The sequence below is a fragment of the Cottoperca gobio genome, chromosome 21 (assembly GCF_900634415.1).
Source record: "Cottoperca gobio chromosome 21, fCotGob3.1, whole genome shotgun sequence".
Classification (NCBI taxonomy): domain Eukaryota; kingdom Metazoa; phylum Chordata; class Actinopteri; order Perciformes; family Bovichtidae; genus Cottoperca; species Cottoperca gobio.
The window spans coordinates 6,429,469-6,455,875 of NC_041375.1; the positions used below are offsets into that span (position 1 = coordinate 6,429,469).

General features: G+C 39.0%; 4 protein-coding genes and 1 non-coding gene across 7 annotated transcripts in view; all 5 read right to left on the reverse strand.

Annotated features, from left to right (window-relative positions):
• The window catches only part of spegb (striated muscle enriched protein kinase b), a 37,597-nt gene extending 34,090 nt beyond the window's left edge, over window positions 1-3,507 (reverse strand). The window contains 1 exon segment of the mRNA XM_029458609.1: window positions 2,012-3,507. Coding sequence (XP_029314469.1) covers window positions 2,012-2,429 — 418 coding nt within the window. The 5' untranslated portion in view covers window positions 2,430-3,507.
• Window positions 3,508-5,885: 2,378 nt separating this feature from the next.
• Window positions 5,886-8,697, reverse strand: LOC115026402 (C-X-C chemokine receptor type 2-like). Of its 2 annotated transcripts, none has more exons than XM_029459229.1 (2): window positions 8,665-8,697; window positions 5,886-7,910 (listed from the first exon to the last, which is right to left on the reverse strand). In XM_029459229.1, the coding sequence occupies exons 1-2, from the start codon at window positions 8,669-8,671 to the stop codon at window positions 6,835-6,837; spliced, it is 1,083 nt and encodes a 360-aa protein (XP_029315089.1). In that variant the 5' UTR covers window positions 8,672-8,697; the 3' UTR covers window positions 5,886-6,834. The 2 variants fall into 2 exon arrangements, with proteins under 2 accessions (XP_029315089.1, XP_029315090.1); XM_029459230.1 differs by having other exon boundaries at window positions 5,886-7,883; window positions 8,665-8,683.
• Window positions 8,698-10,693: 1,996 nt separating this feature from the next.
• On the reverse strand, window positions 10,694-15,478 carry nabp1a (nucleic acid binding protein 1a). Of its 2 annotated transcripts, none has more exons than XM_029459509.1 (6): window positions 14,395-15,478; window positions 14,061-14,199; window positions 13,794-13,865; window positions 13,041-13,125; window positions 12,513-12,564; window positions 10,694-12,040 (listed from the first exon to the last, which is right to left on the reverse strand). In XM_029459509.1, exons 1-6 carry the CDS (start codon window positions 14,486-14,488, stop codon window positions 11,841-11,843), a joined length of 642 nt encoding a protein of 213 aa, XP_029315369.1. In that variant the 5' UTR covers window positions 14,489-15,478; the 3' UTR covers window positions 10,694-11,840. The 2 variants fall into 2 exon arrangements, with proteins under 2 accessions (XP_029315369.1, XP_029315367.1); XM_029459507.1 differs by having other exon boundaries at window positions 12,495-12,564.
• A 565-nt stretch (window positions 15,479-16,043) lies between these two features.
• Window positions 16,044-16,125, reverse strand: trnas-cga (transfer RNA serine (anticodon CGA)). The gene has a single exon. It is a non-coding gene; the product is annotated as a tRNA-Ser (tRNA).
• Window positions 16,126-17,363: 1,238 nt separating this feature from the next.
• Window positions 17,364-26,407, reverse strand: part of cavin2a (caveolae associated protein 2a) — a 19,766-nt gene continuing 10,722 nt past the window's right edge. Inside the window, exon 2 of the mRNA XM_029459659.1 lies at window positions 17,364-21,234. Within this exon, the coding sequence (XP_029315519.1) occupies window positions 20,374-21,234 (861 nt within the window). The 3' untranslated portion in view covers window positions 17,364-20,373. The remainder of the gene's footprint in view (window positions 21,235-26,407) is intronic.

Sequence of the window (26,407 nt, forward strand, 5' to 3'; positions counted from 1 at the left end):
AGATTTTTTAGAAGTTATCAGCATCTTTTTTGTAAACTAGGCATGTTGTTTATTTTCAAGTACTCATTTGATGTTGCATCTTTTATGTGGACTATGTCCAAGAATCCACAAATGTATTACACTGTGGTGTCCTCACTGCTCACACTAAAAGGAATCCTTGTCATCACGTTACCCAGTCTGCAGACATCACCACTTTTTTAGTACCAAATGTTTGTCCTGAGCTTACACAAAGCATCTTGTTGCTCATCAGGGATCATTATGTAAGCACCCAGTACTTTATTCTACATCATCAGAGAATGCTATCATTTGCCAAAAACTTTACTCATGATAAACCCATTGATCTGCATTCAGCAGTGATGAGTCTCAGCATATTCTCGCTCAGCAAGAAAAGGCAATTCTAAATAGAAGAGTGAGTTTCCACAACCCACTCACACGCCGAGCACTGCGGAACAATGACAGAGTACTTGAGCTGATATATGGAGGGCATATTTGTGGAGCTGGTAATGTCATTTTTCAAAGCCGCTGAGGTGGCCAAAGCAGTCAGGTGAGCTGAATTTAGATCAGTGCTGGAGATCAAAAGATGCAAGAGCTACAGAAGCCGTCTGAGCTTTCTTTGTTAGAAATTGAGGAATGTGACTGTAATACACTCTCAAAAACTCACTTTGGCCAACTTTGTGAAAAGCCTGTGTTGTATAAAGAAAAATGTATTTTCAGTGTCTCTGCATACATGGTGGAAATGTAATCAATATTATATGCTTATCTCAAACAGCAATACCCACAATTCCATAATAATAATTAAAATGTGGATCTCCAAGAACTTAAAATGTCTTTCTTTTTAAAGATCTTCAAAATAAATATGACTTAAAAGACGTAATTTCAGAATCTCAGAAATGTAATGTTGCATCAACTTACAACAACCATCTTTCCATCCTCTCCGCACAATAGAAGGATGAATGGATGACTCATGTTGGATAAACATCTGAACTAATGCAATAATTCAATTTGTTCAGTATATGGTAATCCAACTATCACACTTTGTATGACACAAGTTATTCAACATAGTTCTTGCTGATACTGAAGTCTTTGTGCAGGACCAGTTCATTGCTATGACTGTTGCTCTTGTGCCCCTTTTTATGCGTTGGGGAAACTAAATCCAACATCTTTACTTTAATCTTTAATCAGTTGCATGTAATATTGTATGCTTTGATTTATGTAGCAACATTTTTTTTATGGTATTAAATAGATTTATTGAAAGAAAATATACATAAAATATACATTTTATACAGCAAAAAAGAGTATTTGTTTAAGCCTTTATATAAAATAATTTACTCGATTCTCTGCATTTCTTTTCTCTCACTCTTTGTTTTGGAGCAGTGTCAAACAGATACAATGACATTATTTAATTATTTGTAGCACAACTTGCACCCAAATGTTTTTTTTCAAATGCCTGGCCAAGTACAAGATAATGACGGAGGCCATTTAGCGCCTTAACAACCTAAATGAATACCGAAATATGACAATGATTGCATTTACATTGGAGTAAGTCTATGTAGTAGCCTGTGTCCTGGCTGAGATATCAGTCAGCATTATCACTTCATGTTCCACCAAACGGACCAGGAAGCTAGACAGACCCACATTAGTTTCTAGTTGCTCATTAGGGGCTGGGATGACTGAGGCATGCTGGGTACATTTCATGGAAGTTATTACAATACATTATTGTGTAGTTAAAACCTCATTGTTATCTTTACAATGACATAACTGATATTCAAATACATGTAACAGTGCATTAGAAGACATCAGTAATTTATCAGATAAATGGCTATCCACATTATTATGATTTTATATAGTTGAGGTTTCTGAATACTTACAAGTATAATATTAAGCTTCAGTAGTTCCTTACACTATTTTATTACACCACATGGAATGCTAACAAATAAATCTAGACATCCTCTCTATTAGAGGGCCAGTGTAGATACAAGTGTGAATTTGTGAATGTGTTCAGTCGTATTACCTTCACCCAGATCCAGGACAGCCAGTACAGCGCTGCTCCGTGCCTCTCCCACGTGATTATTGGCGATGCAGGTGTAGAGGCCAGCATCACTGGGTTTGCAATCCCTAATCCAGAGACCTCCGTACTCCTGGTTCTCCATGTTGAGGAGTTCATCATTGTGGTACCAGTACAGGGAGGGCTGGGGGTCTCCAGCCACAGTCACCTTCAGACGGATGTCACATCCTGTTCCCACAGCGGCGTTCCTCATTTTGCGTGTAAAAACAGGTGGAGTTTGGGTGGGATAACCGGGTCCTCGAGGGTCCGGGGCAACTTGCTCTGGGCCCGCTTTGGACCTCTTTGGGGGGAAGATGGGGGTCGGGGATGCGGCAGCATCATCTGCCCCTTTTTTTAGGGTCATTTGCACCTCAGCTTTTCTCATGGTTGAATTGATTTGGTAGATCCTACCGATTCTGTTACCATGTATGTGGATTGTGCAGCTATAACTCTAACTAAACAGCCCTCCTTTAGTATTCTAAACCAAACTCCAGTCAGGGCATTAGAGTCTATGAGCGGGCTTCACATATAAATTAAAGTTAACAAAATTCTCACATTATTTTATGAAAGATAGTATATAACTTTATTTTACTTGGAAAGCCACATTCACATTTTTGAAACATATCTGCGGTGGATAAATTCTACTCAACTTGATGTTCTCTGACCTCAGTTGTCCGAAGAAGAAGAATAAATAGTTGATTACTAGGTACCTGCAGATAGAGATTTCTGCCACTCTCCTGCCCAGAGGTATTTTTAGGACAAGACCCACTGGATCATGTTGCATTAACAGCTCCTTGGACTTGTCTTTTGGAAGTGACGGCCCTCCTCTTTCCTGATGTTCTCTGACTTTTCAGCCTTTTATAACCATTTTCCAGTAGTGTGTTACTTCTCCGCAGAACAAGGTGAATCTTCAGAAAATGTTCTCTTAATTCCCAGCAGTCTTGAAATCTGTTCTCACTTGGCTTCTGTTTGAATGCAAGCATCAAGTCCAACAAGTTGCACGGCCCCCCTCCTTGTCCCATGAGCTAAACCACCCCACTCATGATCTCCCCCTACCACTGCCAGTCAGTCCGAAGGGGGAAATGACAGTCACAGTCCAGTAAGCCTCACAATGACAGCTGCATGGTGATCGGTCTGCCCACTCACTTGAGGCTCCCGCCCCCTTGTCATTTTTAGCCAACCTGAGGTCAGTAGAACATGTGAGATGGCGCAACACTTGGCACAGAGGAGGGGGTGGTCGGTCTGAGACAGATATTTAATTTGTAGGTCAAATGTAGGGGCTGACGTTGGCCTCCCAATTTTGTTGAGGTGGTCAGATATCATGAAAACAAAACTATTATCACTGTATTAACATTGAGAGTGGGCAGCTGTGGCCCTATAATAGATATTTTAAGTGTCATCTTAAATGACATGTTAGTCACTGAAAAAGTGGAGGCGGTAGCTATTCATTGAAAACGGGTGCTTAGTTGGTAAAACACCTGAAACAAATAAAAAAAATAGGTTAGTTATGCTTTCCAATTATGATAATAAATGAAAATATTTCAATCAAATTGAAGACAAATGATTGTAATAATACGGCAGCTCTTAACAATTTAATATCAAATGTACTGCTATTTCAGCCTATTAGGCATATACAGTAACTCTACTGCTAGAATATTGCTACAAATATAATAACATATTATCAATGAGAAGTCTAAACACCTGTGGTACCTCAACAGTAAAATGCAACTTATAACAGTACTGTCAGGACAGACAGACGAGGACCCAGGAGCGCAATTTCGAGATCAAGGTTTTATTGAAAACACACACACACACAACAGGGCCGAATGAGGCACGGCAGTAGTACAGTTCAGGGATATTCTAAACTCCTAGTCGCAAGTCGGGTTTACCGGGGCTGGAGATCAGAGTAGTAGTAACAGATCACAGATCAGGAGTCAGAGTTGAAGCAGGCAGGCAGGCAGGCAGGCAGGCAGGCAGGCAGGCAGGCAGGCAGGCAGGCAGGCAGGCAGGCAGGCAGGCAGGCAGGCAGGCAGGCAGGCAGGCAGGCAGGCAGGCAGGCAGGCAGGCAGGCAGGCAGGCAGGCAGGCAGGATTCCGATGTAGGCTTGCAGATGATCTGACAAGTGTGGACTGAAAAACAGGGGCTTTCTATACAGGGCATGATGAGTAGTAAATGCAGTGCAGCTGGTAAGTTAACGAGGGTGGAGCAGAGACAGGTGGAGGTAATTGAAAACAATTAGTGGTGTTACCAGGCAGGGAGAGGGCTCATGACAAGTACAGCTAAATAGCTTAGCATAGCTTAGCTGTTACTGCTAACTATCATATGGCTAACGTTACAAGTAGCCTATGTACTGTATATAGTGTGCATTCTCACAGGATTGGGACCAAGATGTGCATATTTTACAAGACGTGAATGATAGTTGTAAAAAAAGTATCCATATAAAAAAAAACGAATGGGGAACTTAAAATTAATCTAGCTAACTACTAACATTAAAGTTGACGTTAGTTAACAAAGTACGCTAACAAAATAATCAAATAATAATATCAATTAAGTAAAAACACAATATCTAAATAATCAAATACATTCTCTATGGATTGATTTACTACTCACTACCACTACTCAAATCTTTAATATATTGCTACACATAGACAACTGCTTGCATGTTGTTGCTAACAAAAGTTAGCTACGTGCCTAGCTAAAGTAATGTTAGCTTCAACAAGTAGCATAAACCCAACATGCAAGAAACCTTATTGAAGATGTTTACTAAAATAAGACTTACCTTGTAAGAATAGCAGGGAACTTGACATTAGTCCAGTAGAAATCAGAAATACTGCCTCAAGCCGATTCAATGACATATGACAAGCAGAAAATCAGTCAGGCACCATAAACCAGCCCAGTTTAGCAAGATTAAAAATATGTTTTTTGTGCTGACAAATTCATGCAGTACGTAGTTGGTATTAAGGCATTAACTATGTTAAATTAAACGCTAAGTGAGGTGATTAATGTATTTCACATAAAATTTAGATTACTGCATTATTACTGATAGTTAATACACTAGTCGTAGGATAATAGTTATTATTTATATTTGTTGTAGTTGTATTAGGCTAATATTTCCAAATATTTGAAGTAGTAGTAGTAGAATTACCGTTAGTAAAAGAAACTGAATAATTTCAAAATTGGAAATAATTTATGTATCTGTTTAAGTCTCTTTAAAACTTTAATAAAGTCTATGCATTATCCATAGTTACTAGGACACTTTTTCTGGAAAGACTAGTTTTTATGTATTTCTTTATATGCTTGAATGGAATGTTCTTTCTAGTTAATAGAAATAGGCTACACTGTTGATGGTAGGCCTACTTCAAAGTTGTTTAATGTCATTTCATCTTGTAAGATATTTGTTCCATTGATCCACTATGTTGTAATGGGGTTAGTAGAATTAACCTGATTATGTGAGCTTTGATGTGGTTTTGTGGGATGCTTTAAACCTGAATCTACTGTGGGGAGACTAACCTAATGTAATAATAAGGAAAATATTTCGTCTTCTGCTTTTTTCATAAGCAGTGGTGTCTGTCAGCTGCACTTCCCTGAGATCATTTTGTAAGCAAGCAAGTTTTTTTTCCAGAAAATCTGGCCTCTGACTTCCAGTGATTGCTGTGATTGCTGTACTGTTGCTGCTGCAGTCATCACAGTTATTATTTCCGAACAAGCTTAAGCTGCTGTGGCTATAAACATAAAAAACACTACTACTCTTATCACGGATCAGCTGTTTTCAAATGTAAAAGCTTTTGTGACATATGAGGTGACTCGAAAGTGTTATATTAATCGGAAACAGAGAGCAGTGTACAAGTATATAAAACTTTATTGATGATTGCAACTATACCGATTACAAATTGTGTGGCATGTGAATGACAACCAGCTTTCTTTAGCTAAATATACATAAAACGTAAACAGACTTACAAAAATGTAAACATGCCTTAATATAAAAAAAACTATAGAGTTATACAGCATTATGCAGGATAGTTTTATGTTTCTGCTGCACTTGGTGCAGAACACCTTGAGCTGGAAGTTAAAATCTCTTTCAGAGGACGGTGATATTTGTTTTCATTTTAAATTTTAATCATAGATTGATAATTCACATTCACAGGCTATAAGAGAAATAACATTGATCAGATATCTCCCCATCTTATGCTGAAGTGTCTTAACTCAAGGTCAAATTCTACCTTTTTTCCAGAGCTTTCAGCTGCATCTCAAGGTGTTCATCAGAGGATGTTTTGATGTTGTGGCATGGTATTATTGTGTTGAAATAGTTACACTTCAAATTGAAACTTGACAAACATATTTCCCACAATTTCCTCAGAACTAGACATGACGGAGGAAAGAGAGGGTTTTAAGTGGGTAACCACATTTCAAAAACAACAGGGTGGAAGTTTCCCTACAACAATGATCATTATTTATTTAAATATGTATATAAAGAAAACACACAAGCAAAATCTATTAAAATATAGAAATAAAGTTCAACTAAGTTAAACATGGTGAACAAATATAACAAAGCATATTTGTTATTTATTTATACATTTAAAAAATGTAATTTCATTACATTACAGGTCATTAAGCAGACACTCTTATCCAGAGTGACTTACAGTGAACTAACTTCACCAAATATGAGTTGCGATAAAAATGCAGCTAAGTATCAAACCTAGTACTTTGTCGTCCAGCACGTGAGATCATGCAGTAAAATGCACTGACGTGATGCATTCATGTGAATAGTTCAAAGTGTCCCTTTGGCGTTCTCACATGAATGTGGATGTGAGTTCTGACGACAGTGAAGACCTACTGCTTCTCGTCACAGATGGTCTATGCAGGACTCCCATCTTCCTCATCATCTGTAACAGGCTCTTTCTGAATTTCTCCCCCACAAAAGCATACACCACTGGGTTGACACAGCTGTGAAGCAGCCCCAGACTCTGGGTGGCAAACATGGCCTGATCTACTGCCATCCTCGCTGAGCACTGGTACAGCACTATCTTCGCCCTGGATAACGTGTCGACCATCACTGAGATGTGGTACGGTGTCCAACAAAGCAGGAAGGCGACCACCACGGACACAATCACTCTCATGGCTCGTTGTCGCTGAAACCCCCCACGGACGTGAAGGAGGCGTTTGATGGTTACTCCATAACAGGGCAGCATGATGGCCAAGGGGATCAAAAAACCCAAAGTGTGGCGAAGAATTCTGGTGGTCAGCCGCCACACGTCACGACTCTTTGTATCATACAGCTCAGCACACACTATCTGATTGGAGGTTTGAGATTTGAAAGATGAATTTAAAAGCCCCGGCAGAGACAGAAGAGCTCCAACAGCCCACACAGCAGCACAAACTCCCCAGCTGAACATCTGCCTGTTAGCCCTGCGTGCCTCCATGGCTCGCACGATCACCATGTAACGGTCCATACTAATGCAAGTCAGGAAGAGAATGCTAGAGTAGAAGCTCAGCTCTTGGAGGATGGTGATGATTTTGCACATGCTGTCTCCGAACACCCAACCCCGCGTGACAGAAGTGGCCCAGAATGGGAGAGTTAAGGCCAGCAGGAGGTCAGCGACTGCCAGGTGGAGGAGGTAGAGGTCAGAGGGCGGCAGAGACTGCTTGCTCAGGCCAATCACCAGCCCCACTATCAGGTTCCCAGGAATGGCCAACACAAAGATGAGGACATAAAAGACGCTGTAGAAAACTGTCACTGCGTCTGGGAGGGAGATGTCGTTGCAGGGCTGCGTCTCAGGGTTTATGATAAACTCTGTGTAGTTATACGTAAAGTTGAGCTCATCATAAATCGAGCCAAAGTCTAAAATCAAAGGAGATGTGGTTGGATCTGAGGATAGCAATCAAAATAACACTTTGGTCATACTAAATAACTATTATAATGCTGTTAACATAAGCCCAATGACAATATTAAATGTACTTGTTAACAGATCAGACTGGCTACATGCAGCAGGCTATATATGCAAAGTCACTGTGCATCAGCAAAGCACAAACCAGAGGTGGAAGAAGTCACTCAGATCTTTTACTTAAGTAAAAGCAGAAATGCCACAGAGTAGAAATACTCTGCTACAAGTAAAAGTCCTGCATTCAAAATATTACTTAAATAAAAGTACAAAAGTATTAGCATCAAAATGTACTTAAAAAGTACCAAAAATAAAAGTATTCATGATGCAGAATCATATATATTATATTATTGGATTTAAAAAATGTTTTTAAATTCATCTGGTCATCACTTTAATGTTACTTGTTAATACTCAAGTAAAGTACAAATACTTCAAAATTGTACTTAATTACATTCCACCACTGGCACAAACTAATGTGCTGTTCAAACATATTTGATGCTTGATACAGTGTTGTTAACATATCCTGTAATAAATAGCTCGAAAACATATATTAAATGTTAAATCAGCTTACATTTCTTTATATTTCCATCATGATATCACATTATAAAAGTCTTTATTTTATACTTATTTCAGTGAGGTATTAGAGTTAGCATTGTTAAACTGCCTGTTTGCTATGAATACATGTATTTATTAAATATCAGCCAATATAATGAAGTTGTTATTCTAAGGATGAATACTTACCAGACATTGTGGCGTCTTCTCTGTAGGAGGCACTGAATGTCACAAGGAGACAGGGAACACACACTAAACCATATTTCACTACACTCCTCCCATCACACCCCATTTTCACATACACACAGATTCTGATTTGCTCAAGAATTCAAAAAGGAAGATATGATTTCACATACATCATAGGAAATGTATGTTGTGTTGAAAGTTGTGTTTTCTAAGGCCTTATATTTCTGTAGCACACGTTTAAAACTTATTTTATATATTAAAAAAACATGTTTCATTCTTTTATTCAATTATTTCTTATGTCAAGCTGTTCTTAGACTTTTTGCCTTGTACTTTTTTTCTATATTAATGTTGTGAACTCCCAGCTATGTTTGTTGATACATCAGTCAGATTATTTTCAATAGTCACTGTCAATGCTTCCCCAAAAATAAACCTAAGCCACATTATCTGAATCACGAGATGTGCTGTCACACTGTGTGTACAATCAAAAGAGAAACCATTTGTTCATGACAGATTTACTGTTTCTCAGCTTTACTATGGTGTATATGTTGCTCATTCTTGTATATTTACACTTGCATTATGCACTGCCTGTTTGATGCAAGAACATTTTACTGTATGTATTTGTGACATATAAAAATCTCTTGAAAACTGTCTTGAATAGAACCCACGACTGTCGGTAAGGGCAACAGGTTGAAACCTCTATCTGGGCCTCTTGTGAACATGCAGTGAAATTTAAAATACCATATAAGCCACATGATGTGACTACATTTGTGATTGACCCGGCCCATGGGAGGAAGTTCCCAGCTCATGAGATGCATCTGTGTTGACACATGAGCGCTGAGCATCACATTTCCTGCCACCACTTCTCATGTGTTTCAACTTCCAGTGTCACAAGTACTGCAATTTTGTGGACTTTCATAAACATGTTTTGAACATATGGGCAAGACCAATAATTAGGCAACTAAACATTAGGACTTTGTTTCTGGGAGCTTTAGAAGAAAATGTCCCTGCAGCCCTATTTCAGTCTTACATTTGCTGTAGACACAGTGGCTAATGCGTACATATGTAACTCCAGACAAACTATATAAATATAACATTAACATTCTCGACACATGTATGAAGTGCGGACAAGAGAACGGGACAGATAACAGTTTTGGTGTGACGTATACAGTAGGCAGGATAGGCATAAAATTACCTCTACACCCTAAATTGTATCACGGGGAATTTAGCCTATACTAGTCCTACAACCCCCCAAAAATATGAATGCTTTATTTAACATGTGCTTCCTCCATTCTGAGCGTTTCACAGCTTTATCTGAGAAAAATGAGACCACGCTTCGGCCAGTGGTTCAGGGAGATGTCTTCCTGCCTCTCAATGGAGAAATAAATGTATATTCCTAAAGGTAAAAGGGAGGCCTGTGATTCTATTTGGGAACCTTTCATTCACTTGACAAGATGTCTTAAGCCTTACAAGAGGCAGAGCAAAGGGGGGATGTTTGAGGGCTATGGACAGGGAGGAAAAGTAACATTTGACCTAATTCTTTACTTTTTTAATAATTAACGTCAGGTTTGCTTCTGCATACCTTCTGGCATGAGTATTACATTATTGTATTTCTTTTTTTTTAAGTAATGTCTTGTCATGTTTTTTCTTCTTTCTGTTCAACTATTTATTGATTTTAGCAATGGTTTGTATGTTTGTCAAAATGTTTGTAAAGAGTCTGAATACCTAGAAAAAGCGCTATATAAATTAAATGTAATAGTGTAAAAAGTACAATGGGGTAACATCGACACCCATAGGTTGGGATGTCTACGTGCTTGGTGCAACAAAGGATATGAAGAAACAGGGTTATGTTGTATGCAATGCATTGCTTCAAAATGGAATTCTTAATACAAAAGGCTTTCTGTTTATAAAAGTATAAAGACAAAATTAAGTTCAATAACTTAAACTCTACTTAGGCTCAATTGTGTGATTTTAATCACAATCTCCTGAAAAAAATAAATAAAAGCAAATCAATAAGGTACTCACTACTCAGCTATAGCGCATACATCTTCTATACCAACACATGTAGTTTATTTTTGCAGGCACTAGATGGTGCCGTAGTCAAAACATCACATGAAACTTGATGGGAAACTTATTTTAAAATGTGTTAGTGATGGCATAGCACTCTGAAGACGTCAGTGTCAGGTCTGTAGTGCTTTATACTGTCTTGTGACTGTTAAAACTAAATATCCAGAATTGGTTTAAACAAAGCCTAAAAAATGCTTTGAAATATAAACTTTTCCCTCAAGGTCCTTGCACATAAACAGTCACTGTGTTTGTTATAGTCATATTACTAACAAGTTGTAAACCTACTTAAGGGCAGTATCACCAACTTGACATACATTTAATTGACAGAGTACATGTGGCAGCAGAATTATAGTAACATTTATTCTGAACCATTTTGCCAGTATTTAAGTGGTCCCACCTTGATCGAGGTACAATTGATGAAAAGAATAATAATTATCTTATGAAAAAACAGTTCAATATCAACCTACCTAACTAGCATTAAAAATTCTAAACTAAACACCTTTCCTCTCAGAGTCACTTCAGATACAGTTTGGTTACAAGGGACACGACCCTTTTGAAGAATTTCTCTCGTGCATTCAGTCCAAGAACTCATTTTCACCAACTTAAGGCCTTTTCCACTAAAAAGCAGAAACGGGATTTCCTGATTTAAATGACAGCCAAGTTTGCCCCGACATAAATTAGGAGAAGAAAGTGCATCAAGTGTTCAAGTTGGGTGTATAGTTTGAAAGAACATAACAGGGAAAGGGCGTTAGGACAGTTATTGGGGGGAACATTGGCATAGAACTGGCAATTTGCAGTGAGGTTTAGAAGATGGGTGTAGACTGAAAACAACTCCCCCACCAAGGCTCGACTACATAAAGCAGTCCTGCTTCGTGCATCAAGTAGTAGATCAATCACACTGTGTTGCTTACCGAGAGCGCTACTTGCACGATACGCATGAAAAATGACACATTTGAATTTGTTTGCCTGTATATAAAAAAATATTATTTTGAAAGCCAACATAGGCTGTGACGGGAAGGGGCAGAAATGTTTATAAAAAGAAAATTAAAAATACAAAAGCAGGGGGAAATGGGGATGTCCATAGGTTTTCCCACATGATCCCCCCGATCCCAATTTCATCTTTTTGCACGCCGTGGGTCCCTGCCATTGCTAATGGTAACTGAAGACTTTGTAGGGGGTCCTGCAGCAGTAGCTGGAGGCGCTCCATTGCCAGGTGACCGACCGTTGGGTCGCCCCATACTGCCGAACGCAGGGTCACGGGCTGCACCAGGGGATGGGTTGTTGTTGTTGGCAAATGACGTCATGGATCCATTTCCTGTGGGTTGAGAAATACAGGTAAGTACACAGAGAGATGCCTGTTTCCACAGAAGACTTGACATGTCACAGTAGGAAAAGCACAGGTGTAACTAATTAAATTAATGAAGGCTGAATTCCATTTAGCAGCTTTAAATTTAGGGTCCTTGGAATATAAATGCGTACCAACTGTCACGGCTTACCGGGACACTTTAAAAGAATAGTCATAGTTATCTTTACCCATATCTGTGCTTCTCCTACTTTGGCCAGTCAAAATGTCTGCTGTGAAAAGGGCCTACTGTGCCTCATGTTCTCTAAAACACAAAAAATGCAAGAGATGCCAATCACAATAATGTACTTCTGTAGTTCTGACACCTTGTGTACCACTCTACAGGACATGCAGAGCTCTGCTGTCCCCTATGAAATGAGTAACTCGTAGAGCTGTGGTTATTTGCATAAAGAAAATATATACTGACCTGGTGGGGCAGGTGTACCTGAATTCTGATTGGGCGGAGAGTTTCCCCTCTGATTCTGGTCTGGTTTACCCTGTTAGTGGAAGAGAATGGCACTTTAACACTTGGGATGCGATTTAGGAATTTATTGCCAACTGCATGATAGCTGTCTGGCTTGTTATTATGGTTAAAAAAAAGAGCCTGATTTTTAAAACAATAAAGGAACTACCATGCAAGAAAGGACGCAATGTTGCCTTTTTTTATTTTATTATTTATACAAAAAAGGATGCTCACTAAAAATAAAAAATGTCCCATCTGTGATGAAATAAAAACATTTGTTTCTTAAGACATCCGGCAAGCAAATTTAGAAAATTACCAGAATAATATCATGAATCTAAATTATTTTGGCCAGGGTAACAGTGACATGAAAGGTTCAAACAAATGTTTTAAAGGAACTGGAAAGGCCACTATTTGGATTTTTTTTTAGAATATTCTGATCCAAGTGCTACATTTGAAAAATACTCTCATTGTGGACACAATAGTTAATAGAGTGTGTGCATGGCTACTCACAGACTTGTTTTGCTGGTTTGTTTGGCTTAGCAGCTCTGGGTTTGGTTCACTGAAGTTGGGCACTTCTGAATACACCATGCAGAACCTGCGGAGCCAAAACCAAAGTTTTAAGAGAACATTCAGAAACTGTTTGGTTGGGATGATTCTTTGAATTGTCCGACTGTCTGGCATAAGCTTTACATTTTAAATGAGATAAGGAAAAAAAAGGAAAATATAAAGACTAGATATTTTCTACAGGACGCTGCTCCCTGGACAGTAAAAGCCAGAGTTAATGTGATTTCAGCTGACAACACGATACTTCTTGAATTAACTGTTAATGTTTTCATGATGAAAAAAATAAAAAGTGTGTATTAACGTTCTTTAACCATGTTATAAAACCAACACGTGTTACTGACCAATTTCAGAACATGCCCTGGTCTTGTATGGAAATGGAGGATTTGAAATCAACTTTCAATTGTTACACATGTACACAGCGAAATTCAGACTCTGCATTTAACCCAGTCTAGTATTAGGGCCGTGGGAAACACACATCTGGTGCTCAAGGACACCTCAGCAGTGCCCAGGAGGCAAACTGGCACCTCTCCAGTTACCAGTCCACACCCTGTCCGTTTGGAGACTTGAACCTACGACCCTCGGCTCCCAAGGCTATGGACTGCTACTTCACACCCCAAGTATGATGCTTGTGCAGGACAGAATTCCAACAAGGACAAGAACTTTACTTTAGTATAAATAGACTTGTGGCCAGCTACTCACTCTCCAATCTTCTGTAGATCCCCTCCTCTTCCAGTGTATAGGGTCAGGCAGCCTTTCCATATGGATGCATAGCTAAAAACAGAAATCTCAAATTAAACTAATGAAAATAAGATCATTAATAGAATTGAAAACCATGTAGCCCAAGTACATAACCACCTAACAAATGCAAGTATTTGTATGTGCATTGATTGTCCAGTTAATAGCACAAAGTCAACTGAGCAAGAACGGTTCATGTTCATCAGTTACCATTCAAGGGGTCAATCCTACCCTCTGGTCAACTTTATGATGTCCCCTGGCTGAATAAGGCTGCCGAGTTCGTCCCAAACAGAGATTGCAATGCTTCCGCTCTTGTCTGCCACTTTGCACGAGCGCACCTCATGACCATCTTTCGTTTTGGTCACTCGTCCTAAATAGAACAAAGCAAGAATAAGTTATACAAAAAAAGGTCAACCTACTCAAAATACCCTAACCAAGGTTGAATTACTGGTGTGTATGGAAATGTTAAATGTCCCCGTTGGCGGTACATTTTACGTTTCCGCTGACCCCTATAATAAAAAAGACACGGGTTGATGTATGGGATGTCACGGTCCAACTAACTTACCTATTTCCAACACGATGAATACGATGTTCAAATTTTTCGACCCAGGCTTCACATCCTTTAGCAGAAACTGGGCCTCGCCTGTTGCGGTTGCCATTGTTAGTTACGATGAAAAATAACCGATTTCCGTCCCCTCACTGTCACTTAAACTCAGCTGCGGCTGTCGTTACTTTGTAACTACAACCGTACAGAGTTAGCTTGACTGCAGCTAACCAATTAGCCTGTTAGCCAAATGCTAACTCAACGCTACTCCAAAAAACTAACGTTATCGTAATTGTTTATCGACACAAGGGACAGCTTCTAAGGCAGTCGACTACTTCCAAATCAATACAATAAAACATTGACACTGGAAGAAAGAACTGAAACATAAGTAAGAAACTGCTCTCTTCAAAAACAACAAACAGCAGGGTGGCCACATTTGCTAGCTGAATAGCTTTGCTAAGGAACACTTGGCTAAACGTTAGCACTGCAAACGGTTCAAGCTACTTTGCTAGCTGCCTTCTTTTAATTTCAGGATATGCCTCTGTGCATACATCTCACGATTATCGCCATAATGGCAGCTATTCACACGCAGTCATAAGCGAAAAAACACTCAATATAACAATGCAAAATGCCAAAATCAGATAAAATGGTATTAATAATATGCTGACAAATCCAGAATCGCGTGTATACTCTGAGATGTTTCGGTTTTAACAAAGACACCTCCACTGGCTTAAAGTTACATCAGCGCTTGAGATATTGGCGGTGTTGCAGACTATTTAGAGATAAATTATCTCACTCGACCATTTAGACAGTTCCAGTTTACGTTAATATTTTCAAATCGATCCCATTTCCTTTGTGTGCATCTTTTCAGTAAGATGAACTGGTAGCTTTTCTAGCGCGCAGTATGGTCAAATGATGTACCATAAGACTAGTGTGTCTATATCTAACTGTGTCCCCTATGACGTTGAAGTTGTTCAAAAACCCTTATGTTAAAGGCCCTGGTTGTATATGCATAAGCAACACTAAGCAACACTAAATCTCAAAGCCCGCTGTCAAAAAATCTGTACACGCTGTTCACACCACGCTTTCCCCTGCTTCAACAATGCCCCAAAAACTACGTCACTACGCGCTGCCGGTCTTTATTATATGACTCGGTTCGTTCCATTATCCTGCATAGGGAAGGGGTATACACCACAGAGAAAGTTTCTTTTGTGTGCTCTTATACAATCCAGTCGACAAATAAAGACAGTTAACAAGCTTGTATTAATAAATACACTGCAGTCACAAATACAAGCAGAGAATGTGCTGATTTGTTTAAGAAAGTAGTTTAGTGGTTTATACCAAATGAATTCCATTTACAAACAACGCGAGAGTAAGAGCGCACATTTGAGAGTTCAGTGTCAACGATGAATCTAACGAAGGTGAAAGATGTAACAGGAAGCCACATTATTCATTATTTTAACGGCTAATTGTTACTTCTATTATTGAACATCCAATTAGGCCCGTGTGACCAACCACTCACTCACAGTGATTGGACCGCAAAATGCGTCCATATAGTGGTACAGCACGACATTTGTTAAAAGTCCATAGGGTTTTAGTTTGCCGAGTTATAACATAAAACAGTATGAAATTATTCTAAAACATTTTGTAAATTTAAATTAAAAGAAGTACGTCACGAACAGGATTCGAACCTGTGCGGGGAAACCCCATTGGATTTCGAGTCCAACGCCTTAACCTCTCGGCCACCGTGACTATACAACAAAATATCCTAATCAAGAACAACTTTATCTATAGAGAAATATGATATGTGTGTGGTATATAAAATGAAATATTTTAGAAACTTCATTATTTTAGAAACCTCATTATTCAATTGATTTATGTTATTAAGCTTGATAACTTTAGTGCAATCGATAATAACAACAGATAATGGAGTGAAAAAGCAGTGTGTTGGCGCGAGTTCAGACAAAAGAGGGAGACAAACACCATCAAATCAGTTCGACTCCCTCACGGAAGTTGGCAGAAAACACTTCTTTGATGTAACTTTACTATTAACACTCTCGATTAGTTTAAAAAAAAAAAGGCATCATATAGATTACCAAAACACCTACGTCACCTGATCACTGTTTTATTCTGTCGTAAACATCGTAACACATAACACACCCTTTTTCAGATTTGTAGTTCCAATATTAATGAGCTGGTTCACCCAAATATGCCACTACACGATACAGAGGTGGTGAATTCAATTTAATTTATGGTGTTCATAGTTTTAAAATATAAATTAAAATTCTAAATATCAACAGTAACATTCCCAACACCTGCTGTCGATCATTTTAATTAGGACTATTTCTTCTGTAGAAAGTAGTTCCAATAAAAGTAGTCTACTGGCCTACAGTGTGTTCTGGCCAATTTCTTTACAGACACGATAGAAAGACAGATTGAAAAATATTATACAAAAAAATTCAACGGCAGAGTTTTGAGAAGCAATAATTTGATTGAATTCACCTTCATTGTGATGGGGTGGAGGCAGTAATCTCACGGACATAGACCTACATTTCTAAACCTTGCCAAATAACACTAACACTGTTTGAATGCTTAGATAGAGCTATGTTGTTTAAAGGTTATTTTGTAATTTGGGTGAAGCAACCCTTTATTGTAGCTCTGATCCCAACACCTGTTTTATCTAGTTTTTATCTAGAGCATAAACTGTGCTATGTAAATAGGGGTTGAGCTACTGAACCACTCCCTTCACTGAGATTAATCATCCACTACCCTATTACCTACATTTTAGTTTACTAGATTAAAACACTATGACCTACAGTCGTTTCCAAACTCTGAATGGCCTAAATGACAGCAAGCTTAACTACATGTTTCCTTGGACACAATAGGTCAAACAAGCAAGCCACTGGAATCACGAAGTGAATACTGATGGTGTGTGATATTTACTTATCTCCTCTGACATCGAGGACTGCAAATAAAGACCATAAACAGCATTTGGATGTTATAAAATCTTTATTGATGTATACAATACTAAATTCTGATAGGAATTGCCTGCATGTTTACAAGATGCTTGAAACAAGTATCAGGAGGCAGTCATTTAGGGAATCTTCTGCTGTGAAGGAAACTTCTTTGGTTTAAGTGGTTAACTAAATAAACAGGCTATAAAGTAGTAACTCTGTATGAGCAAAGATGATGTAAAAACACAATTTCACTACCCGACACAAATGCTGCAGAGATCTGGTGTTTGAACTTTATAACAACATATCTCACATAAGATCCAGATTAAACAGTCTGATTTCAACAGACTGTAACACACGTACACAAATCTAGTTATTAATTTTTAACAATAGCAGACAAAGATATCATCAAAGTAACACATTTGCATGAATAAATAGAAGATACCTCAAAGCCAGTCACATTTTAACCTCTACAGTTCAAAAAATGTACACATAAGCCTAGTGTTCAATCCCTTTTCAGCAAGATTATTCATACAAAGAAGAATTAAAAAGAAAGAAACATCATCAGAATGACTAAGCACACTTACTAAACACAGGTAACAAGGTCTTTAAAATCTTTTATGTCTATATTTAGTTTCTCTTTGCATTGAGCAAACTGGCAAGTTATTTTTTGTGATGCATGAATAAAAGGCTTTAAGTCAAGTACTATATAAATATTTATCCTAATTCATGTGCACTACCTTCTATTGTGTTTACCAGACCTCAATAAAGTATGACTTTTTTTTGCATAGTTGAGATATCAAAAATATTTGGGGCACTATATTTTGACTTAAACAAGTTAGAAATCCATTGCTTATATAGAATATGTACAGTATAATGGTTGCAGTGGGGTCTAGGTAAAGGAGTCCTGCAGTGCCAAATATTGGTATGAACCCCTACAACGTATTTCAGTTCCCAAGGTCTAATGTATTTCAGACTCTCACAATTTTACATACATATGCCTAACCCCAGAGGCAATTTCATCATCTTTTCTCAAACTTCCCGACACCCACACTTGTCCCCTTTCCACTACAAGCTCATGCCCAGGAGCTTCTACAGGGGCAGAACACCTGTGGCTCCAGAGAGCATCCTCTCCTTGCACTGTCTCAACAAGGAGGCCAAGAGCATGAAAAATGGGCTGAGCAGGATTCATTTGTCAAAGCTAGGAATGCTGTCCTCTGCCTTTATCCAATTATGTGACCTCTCTAGTCTCTGGATCCTTGGCACCTGGTACCACTTGCTAGATTATTTTTAGGAAGTTGTGGCATTAAACATCTGTAACTAAGGCTGGCAGACCACTAACAATGCGAGACATAAGATAAAGTCACTATTTGAAACTTCCAGACATGTTGATTGCGAATTAATTTGCAGTTCCTTGAAACTTAAATATTCTCAGCTTTTATGACTATGCCCCATAAAGTGTTAGCTGCAAGGAACTTCAGACATGTTTTACTATCACTCTTATCTCCAAAATCATAGGAATCCATCCCTTTAGGACTGCAATTATTCATACCAGCCTGTACAAGGTAAAAGCACTGTATGAGCGTGTGTGTGTGTGTGTGTGTGTGTGTATCTAGGAGGAGGGGATTTAGTGATGGTGCCCTGGCAAATGTATAAGATAGTGTTTATGTCTTAAACATGTGAAGCTGAGTAAACATTTCACCATGCAAGTTGTGGATGCCTGAAAAAAAAAGAAGACTTACAAACACCCACATATCATGTAGTAACTCAAAACAAATTCACAGATACACACACTCAAGGCAGTTATCATAAAGTTACTATTGTATGGTGTTTAAGCTGTAAATAACTCGAGAGGAGTGTGCCTCATGGAAAACAACTAAAACAATTCATGTACATAAACATACAAAGTTAACCTGCAGAAAAGACAAAGGGCTGTAAAAGTAAGTATGTCAGTTTTCAAACCTGCAGGGTTCTTTGTGGTACTAATGCATGTTTCTAGGCATCTAGAGTAGCTTCTATCCTGCAACAATGTCCTTCATTTGCATTAGTGTAATTGAGCACAAGCGTGTTAACTGGTATTTGCAAATCATTTTATCTTGTACCTCTCTTACACTTTGATTGGTGTGAATTGCAAGAACATTTAGAATATTTCAAATGCTATATCCTATTTTCAGCACCTGGAGGTTACTCAATTTGCACAAATTACTCAAATATTTTGATCTACCACATGCAGTTCTTGTGGTATTGTAGGTAGGGTATTATAGATAGAAAAGTTGAAAATGACAAATTAGATCTCACTATGTAAATAACAAAAAATCTGTCATGTGCAGGTGAAGGACAGGAGACAAGACAGCGCCACTCAGATTACTGAAGTATAGCCACCCGTTAGTTAAAATCTAGACTTTTTCAGCACAGGTCCAAAGAATTTAGTAAACTACTTCTAGTTCACTACAAAACACCCCAGGACCTTTTCACTGAAAACCCTGAAACTCCCCATTTCAACTCTTGCACAACCTGGCAACACACTGCCTCAACAGGCGGTGTGCAGAAGATTTACTATTTTTAGAAGAAAACTAAGAATGAAGGGGCTACTTGTCAGTGAGGAATAAAGCTCCAGTGGCAGACAAACACAGCAGCAGGGAGATATTTGGCCCGGCACCCTGGAGATGTGCTGCTATTGAGGAGGTGGGCACCAGTTGAAGGGAGTGAGTTATGTTATGTCGTCATGCTACAGGGGTTTAGTAAGCACTTGCACTGGATTCAGACAAACTGTGAGGTCTAGTTGTTAACCTAGTTGCTTATACAGTCTGTGTCAAGGTTTTTAGACTAAGCTGATAATCAAAGGTAGTGTTGAAGGAATGGTCCAAGGATGGACTACCTTAGGAAGCCGAGAGTATGCTTCTATTGTATATGGGTGTTTATTACACGAACATAAGACTGTTTACAATGGAGGGATAATTTGTGCCTGCTGGGTGTTCATAAATGTAGAAACTTGAGCAAGAAAAGAAAGAATGGGAAACTAGAATTGATGCTCAATTGAATCATATTAAGATTGCTCTACAGCAATTGTTGCTGTGGGAATCTGGGCATCTGCTGCCGTCTCAACAGGGCTTTTGTGTTTCTCCTCTTCTTCCTCCTCTTCCTCCTCGCCAATATCTTCATCAAGCTCTGCAACTGCCAGGCCAGCAATACGATCACCATTTTCCTCGCACTCAATGCTTGGTAGCTCTCCATTGATTGCCAGCTCTGCCTTCATGCTCTCTGGAGTGGAGGAACTCAGCATCCCCTGGATCTGCTCCACAACGCCTTCCTGGGTATGCACCTCCGCCAAGGGAATCTCTCCATCCAAGCTTCCCAGAGTAGTAATCTCCACATGGGCCTCTTCCCCAGGTAAGCCCATGTCTTGTGCGGGAACCTCCCCGTCTCGCACCTTCTTGACATTGAATGTCATGGGAGACACCTTGAAAGAGGACGACTTGGCAGTCGGGCTCTTGGGATGGTTAGGGGTGAGGCTCTTTCTTATTTTCTCACGCTGCTCCGGTGGCACGATCTTGGTGGAGATCTGGGTCATCTTTTTCTCGATGCTCTGACGCGAGAAAGCTTTCTTGAGGCTATCGACCTTCTTGAGGCTGTTGCGCTTGAACTTATCAGCCCTTCTCTCCAACTGGCGGGAACCCATTGCTGCCTCGCCCTCAAACATTTCGTACTCTTCGCGATGTGCAGCAAGATCATCATCGTCATCGGAGGACAGGCTAATGGTCTGAAGACCCTCCTCATGGGCACGACTGCCATCAATAGAGCCGGTAACAGACGGAGCAGGAAGGATGGATTCTGCATCATACTGACTTGGTTGTGGGGTCTTGAGGGAGTCCCTGACTAACACACTGGAGGGGATCTCATTGTCTTCCTATTAGGAAACAGAAGGACAGAAACATGAGGGTTAAGAGGGCAGTCATTTGGAATTATGTTATGAATAAGAATATTTACTTGAACCAGACTTCAGTTTGTAAAGGAATTACCTTGATGCTATTTTTGTTTGATTTGGTTCTTGTCAGGGTTAGACTTTAAAACATTACAAGTTCCAATGACTTCAATTCAATTCTTGACTATGATAATCAAAATTGAGATATTTCAGGATTACTTCCAATCCTCATTAAGCATGTGTATGCATATCTCTGGCCATGGTTTGGCCATTGTAAATGACTATCTTTATTTATTACACTCTAAACACTACACATTTGTGTTGACTGGGGAAACCAGTCTGTGCATGCCTCCCTGGTCCTCTCCTCAAGCCATCTGAGGAATTTCACCTGTTTCTCTGCAGGATTCTCACCAATCTCTCCATTTTTTCCCCTGTTCCATGTCTCAGTCTGCTTTAAATCCCGCCATACATGAACACATTCAAGACCATAAACAGAGTGAAATGGAGAGCACTAAGTTCAATACCAGGAGTTTCAATTTGTTTCTCCTCAGTTTCTTTTTTCTCCCTCTTACTTGCTGCCCATTCATCTGTGCACAATCATGCAATCACACACACATGCGGGCCCACGCATACACAATGTTCCACTCCACTGGGGATTTTTGAGAAAGAGAGTTCCCACCCCCTCCCCACTGCCCCAATGCTTCCACACCCAGGATTGAGTGGAGAGTGAAGGTGCAGCATCAGTGGTTGATATACTTCAGTAAACATTTGAAATGCTAAAGGAGAAAACCCTCCCAGTAACATCAGCTTAAAGTACCACCAGTGAATACTTGGGTCAGATTTGACTAAATACAGCACAGCGAGCAGCACATTTCTGTGTTCAGGTACAAGACATGTCTATGTATGGGTAGTTAACATGAATACTTAATCTAATACCTTTGTGGCTAAAACTTAGAATTTAAATTATATACAGTCATAGGTCAATGGTGTTAGATATGTTTAACCTCAGCATATGTTAATATCAGGCACCAGTATCGGTCCCCGTCACCCTCAGTACACGTTGGAATGGCGTTCTTTTTAAATGATAGTATTTCCTGTGCACCATGTAAGAATGAGTCTGCATTAAACTATGGCTGCATTTCCAAGAATGCATGGCAGCTCTTAAGACATTACAGGAGTGCTTTAAGTTACAGCATGCCATAGGTTTGTGAAGGAGTGAGCAATGCATCTTTCCTGGGGTGTCATTAGCACATACTTAAGGAATGGGCCAACCAGATGGTCTAGTGGATTCCTGCCTGCTGTCCATTCTTCACTAAACCCTCAATGGTGCCTTTTAGCTTAAAAGGACAGAGGTATTTAAACTACAATCTGTCTTTAGGTCATTTCAAGACAACTTTGGCACACTGTTTTTTGCTGCAATTTTCATGAAGTCGGTCAAATGCGTGAGATAAGGTGATAAAGAATCTGTGACAATTATATTGTAGTATATGAGACTGAAATTGTGATATGTAAACGAGTCAATACCAGGATGTAAAGTGATGTACTCCCACATTATTTAAAAGGTCCAATCAACATCAATCAATATCGTTATAAAGTGTTGAATACTATACTTTAGCCCATCTCAATTACATATTAAATTGTGTTTCATTCCTAAAACAACTTCCCTGATTGCATAAACTCTGCCCATGGGAGACCTGAGGTTATTTCCGGTTTTACCCTCATCTCATCCACAGCAGTACACAGCTAAAACAATTTCATAGTGTATGGAAAGCTCTTTGCCAGTTGGAAAGCCATGCAGAAATCTTCCTGTTTTTACCACTTTGCAGACACCTGATACCCCTTGCCTTGGTCTCAACATGCAGGCATGATTCACAGGTGTGTGGTATTTCCCAGTTAATGCTAATACATCTGTCAGCGTGTTTCTAAATGCACAACATCAACGGCAGGGCCATGTTTACATAAATTACATTTACTGGTCCTCTTCTGCTGTTAATTCTAAAGAACCCTAAATATTTTCTCTGATGTTCCTCATTATAGGTAACACTTACAAAACATCAAGAAACTGCTTCTCTGTATGTGTTGACAGTGTGTGAGATTTCATTTACCACCAACAACCACTAGGGTTATGACATCACCCTAAAAGCTGGGAGTTGTATTGAATTGCAAGTTGGAACTTGAGAACCAAAAGTAGCACCTTGGGAAACCACAGCCCTGGATTGGTAAACTGTAATTCCTCCCTTTAGTTAGTAGTAGTTTTGTTCTCTGTAGCTCTCTCCTGTCATATCTGAATGAGCAGTATCTGGATGAACCATTTTGCTGTTGGTCTGACACAGCGCCACACCCACAGAGACTGTGAATCTCAACATGTGCATGCTGAATCAAAATCAGAGAGTCGGGAAACATGTGGGTTCTTATACTGGACATGTATGTTAAGGAGAAATACCAGAAAGCTTGCTTAAAGGAAGATAATATTACTCCAGACTTTATGCTTATCTCCCTTATCTGAGTGTGCATTTCAAGTCAGAGTCAAATATTTTGAATCAATATGAAGTTTTGGATAGTGTCAGGATTAGAAAAGCAGAGCCAATATGGCCTCTCCTGACCCTCTGTGGAACATTCCCTGATAATAAACACTAATCTTCCCTGGTTTTCTGGTGGTGTTCAGGTTTCTAAAAGATTCAATCGTGACTCCTCTGCTCCAGTCTAGGCACGCCATAGACTTTCAGATTTGGCTCGAACATGTTAGATATAATCACTGTGGGCGCTGGAGTGTGTGGGAGGCAGCAACTGAAACTCAAACACCCGGCAATGAAAACTGAGCTCTCCTACTACATGCTGTCCTAGACCTACTGCAGTGTTGATATATTCATGCCTTACTCATGGTGATGAATACAATCAATGCCTCACTTGTCAATTTGAATTAACGAGTGCATGTACTAATCACACAGAGTCTAAAGTGTTCATCATTGCCTCCCCCCCCCCCCCAGCAACTTCATCCGGCTCTTCTTTTATCTTTATCTTTTATTTGGTTGGACTGTTGTTTTGCTATCTAAATATTAAAATAGGGTGGAATTAGTGTGTCCTTAGTTTAACCCCCAACCGTCTTGGTAAGCAAGCAAGAACAAACAAAATTGTCCTAAATACAATTTGACCCAGGTCTGTCTTTTGTGTGTGTGTGTGTGTGTGTGTGTGTGTGTGTGTGTGTGTGTGTGTGTGTGTGTGTGTGTGTGTGTGTATACCTCACATTCTGGCACTTTTCTCTTGGGAACCCTGTTAATGAATGCATTCTCAAAGCAAGCACTCATTAGCCACTGAGAATGCAATATATGTATGTGTGTTTGAGTGTACGTGTGTCTTCGTGTGTATTTGTGCAGCCATTTAGGACATCAGCCAATGTTTTAAAAAAAAAAGACTTTAAGAGTGCAAGATGAAAGTAAATGAAATACATTTGGTGCAAAAACAAAGAAACAAAGTTAGTTTAGCTTGACGGCAAGTTTACTGTACATTAAAGGGCACACACTTCAAAGATATTTGGAACGCTTATGTAATGTGAGTTCAACATCTCATTTAACAGTGGCATGGTAGAACTGCCATCTAATTGCAAGTCCTGCAATGTGTTACTAAGGAAGAGCTTATGTAAGTCAGTTCTCTGGGGTCTCCTGCTCTTTTCAAACAGAAAGAGACCAGGGCGTGGCAGCACGGAGTCGCTACTGATGGGCTCAGGTTACTCTGTGTGTGTGTGTCTCTGGTTATACCCTGTGAAATGATACCCTATAATGTTTCTATCGCATCTGTTCTCTTGCCTTTGTTTATCTGTGTGTGTGTGTGTGTGCAACTAGTGACCCATCAGTCTCAGCTGTAATTCGTGTTTGGTGCTAATTGCACACTATCACACTAAACTAGGGGTTTACCGAATGTCATTTTTTTTACATTCAAATCCTCTATTGAGGTTTCTTTCAAATTAAGCTTCGAATGACTGTCATCATATTTGATGACGTCATCGTGTGTAAGGATCTATTGATCTAGATCAATATATCAATATCAATTCAATAGCATCAGTCAAAACCTAGATAAATATTATCTTGTAAATACATATATATACATATATACATACATACATACACATATACATATACATATATATACATACATATATACATACATACACATATACATATACATACATATATATACATACATATATACATACATACACATATACATACATATATATACATACACATATACACACATACACACATACACATATACATATATATATACATACACATATACATATACATATATATATACACATACATACACACACATATATATACATACACATATACATATATATACATACATACATACATACATATATATATACATACATACACATATATATATATATACACATACATACACATACATACATACACACACACACACACACACACATATATGTAGATGTGTATGCAAAATCACATACACAATGATTCATTAAGATTTTGCATACACATCTATATAAAGGATATGATGAAAAGCATGTTATTCCACTGTTGACAAATGGAAAACAAAACTCCAATAATCTTTCAACACACAAAACAAGACAGAAAGATACTAATTTACTCATATGAACCATACTAATGACTCCTCTATGGTTGGTATTGCAGAGTTGCACCGTCAGTTATGTGATGATGTGTGTGTGTGTGTGTGTGTGTGTGTGTGTGTGTGTGTGTGTGTGTGTGTGTGTGTGTGTGTGTGTGTGTGTGTGTGTGTGTGTGTGTGTGTGTGTGTGTGTGTGTGTGTTGGCAAGTTGAACAGGAGTGTTTTTCTGGCTCTTCAGATGATGAATGGAGGTTTTCTAAATCCTAACAGGCGAGGTTAGTACAGGTGTGTTGGCTCAGTGAGTCAGGTGCCAATGAGAGGGTACACCATCACTACCACACACACAGAAATGCATGTGTGTGCACATTTCTACTGCCAAGCCCCTGCAATTATTGTGTAACAGAATGAGGAGGCTTAGCTAAAAAAAAACAGAGATTGCAGAAAAACTAAATGCTACTTTAAGAATGTACACAACATGTGTATTGCTTGATAGCAGACATTTTTGTCCTGCACATTTCAAACAAATGGCTTCTAAATATTCCCCTTG

Excerpts from the sequence above, each read along its gene's own strand:
- nabp1a (XM_029459507.1), bottom strand. The coding sequence starts at position 14,488 with ATGGCAACCGCAACAGGCGAGGCCCAGTTTCTGCTAAAGGATGTGAAG. Across the intron at positions 14,200-14,394 it reads ATTCATCGTGTTGGAAATAG|GACGAGTGACCAAAACGAAA; the intron begins GTAAGTTAGTTG and ends TGTTCTATTTAG. Across the intron at positions 12,565-13,040 it reads CAAACCAGCAAAACAAGTCT|GGTAAACCAGACCAGAATCA; the intron begins GTGAGTAGCCAT and ends TTCCACTAACAG.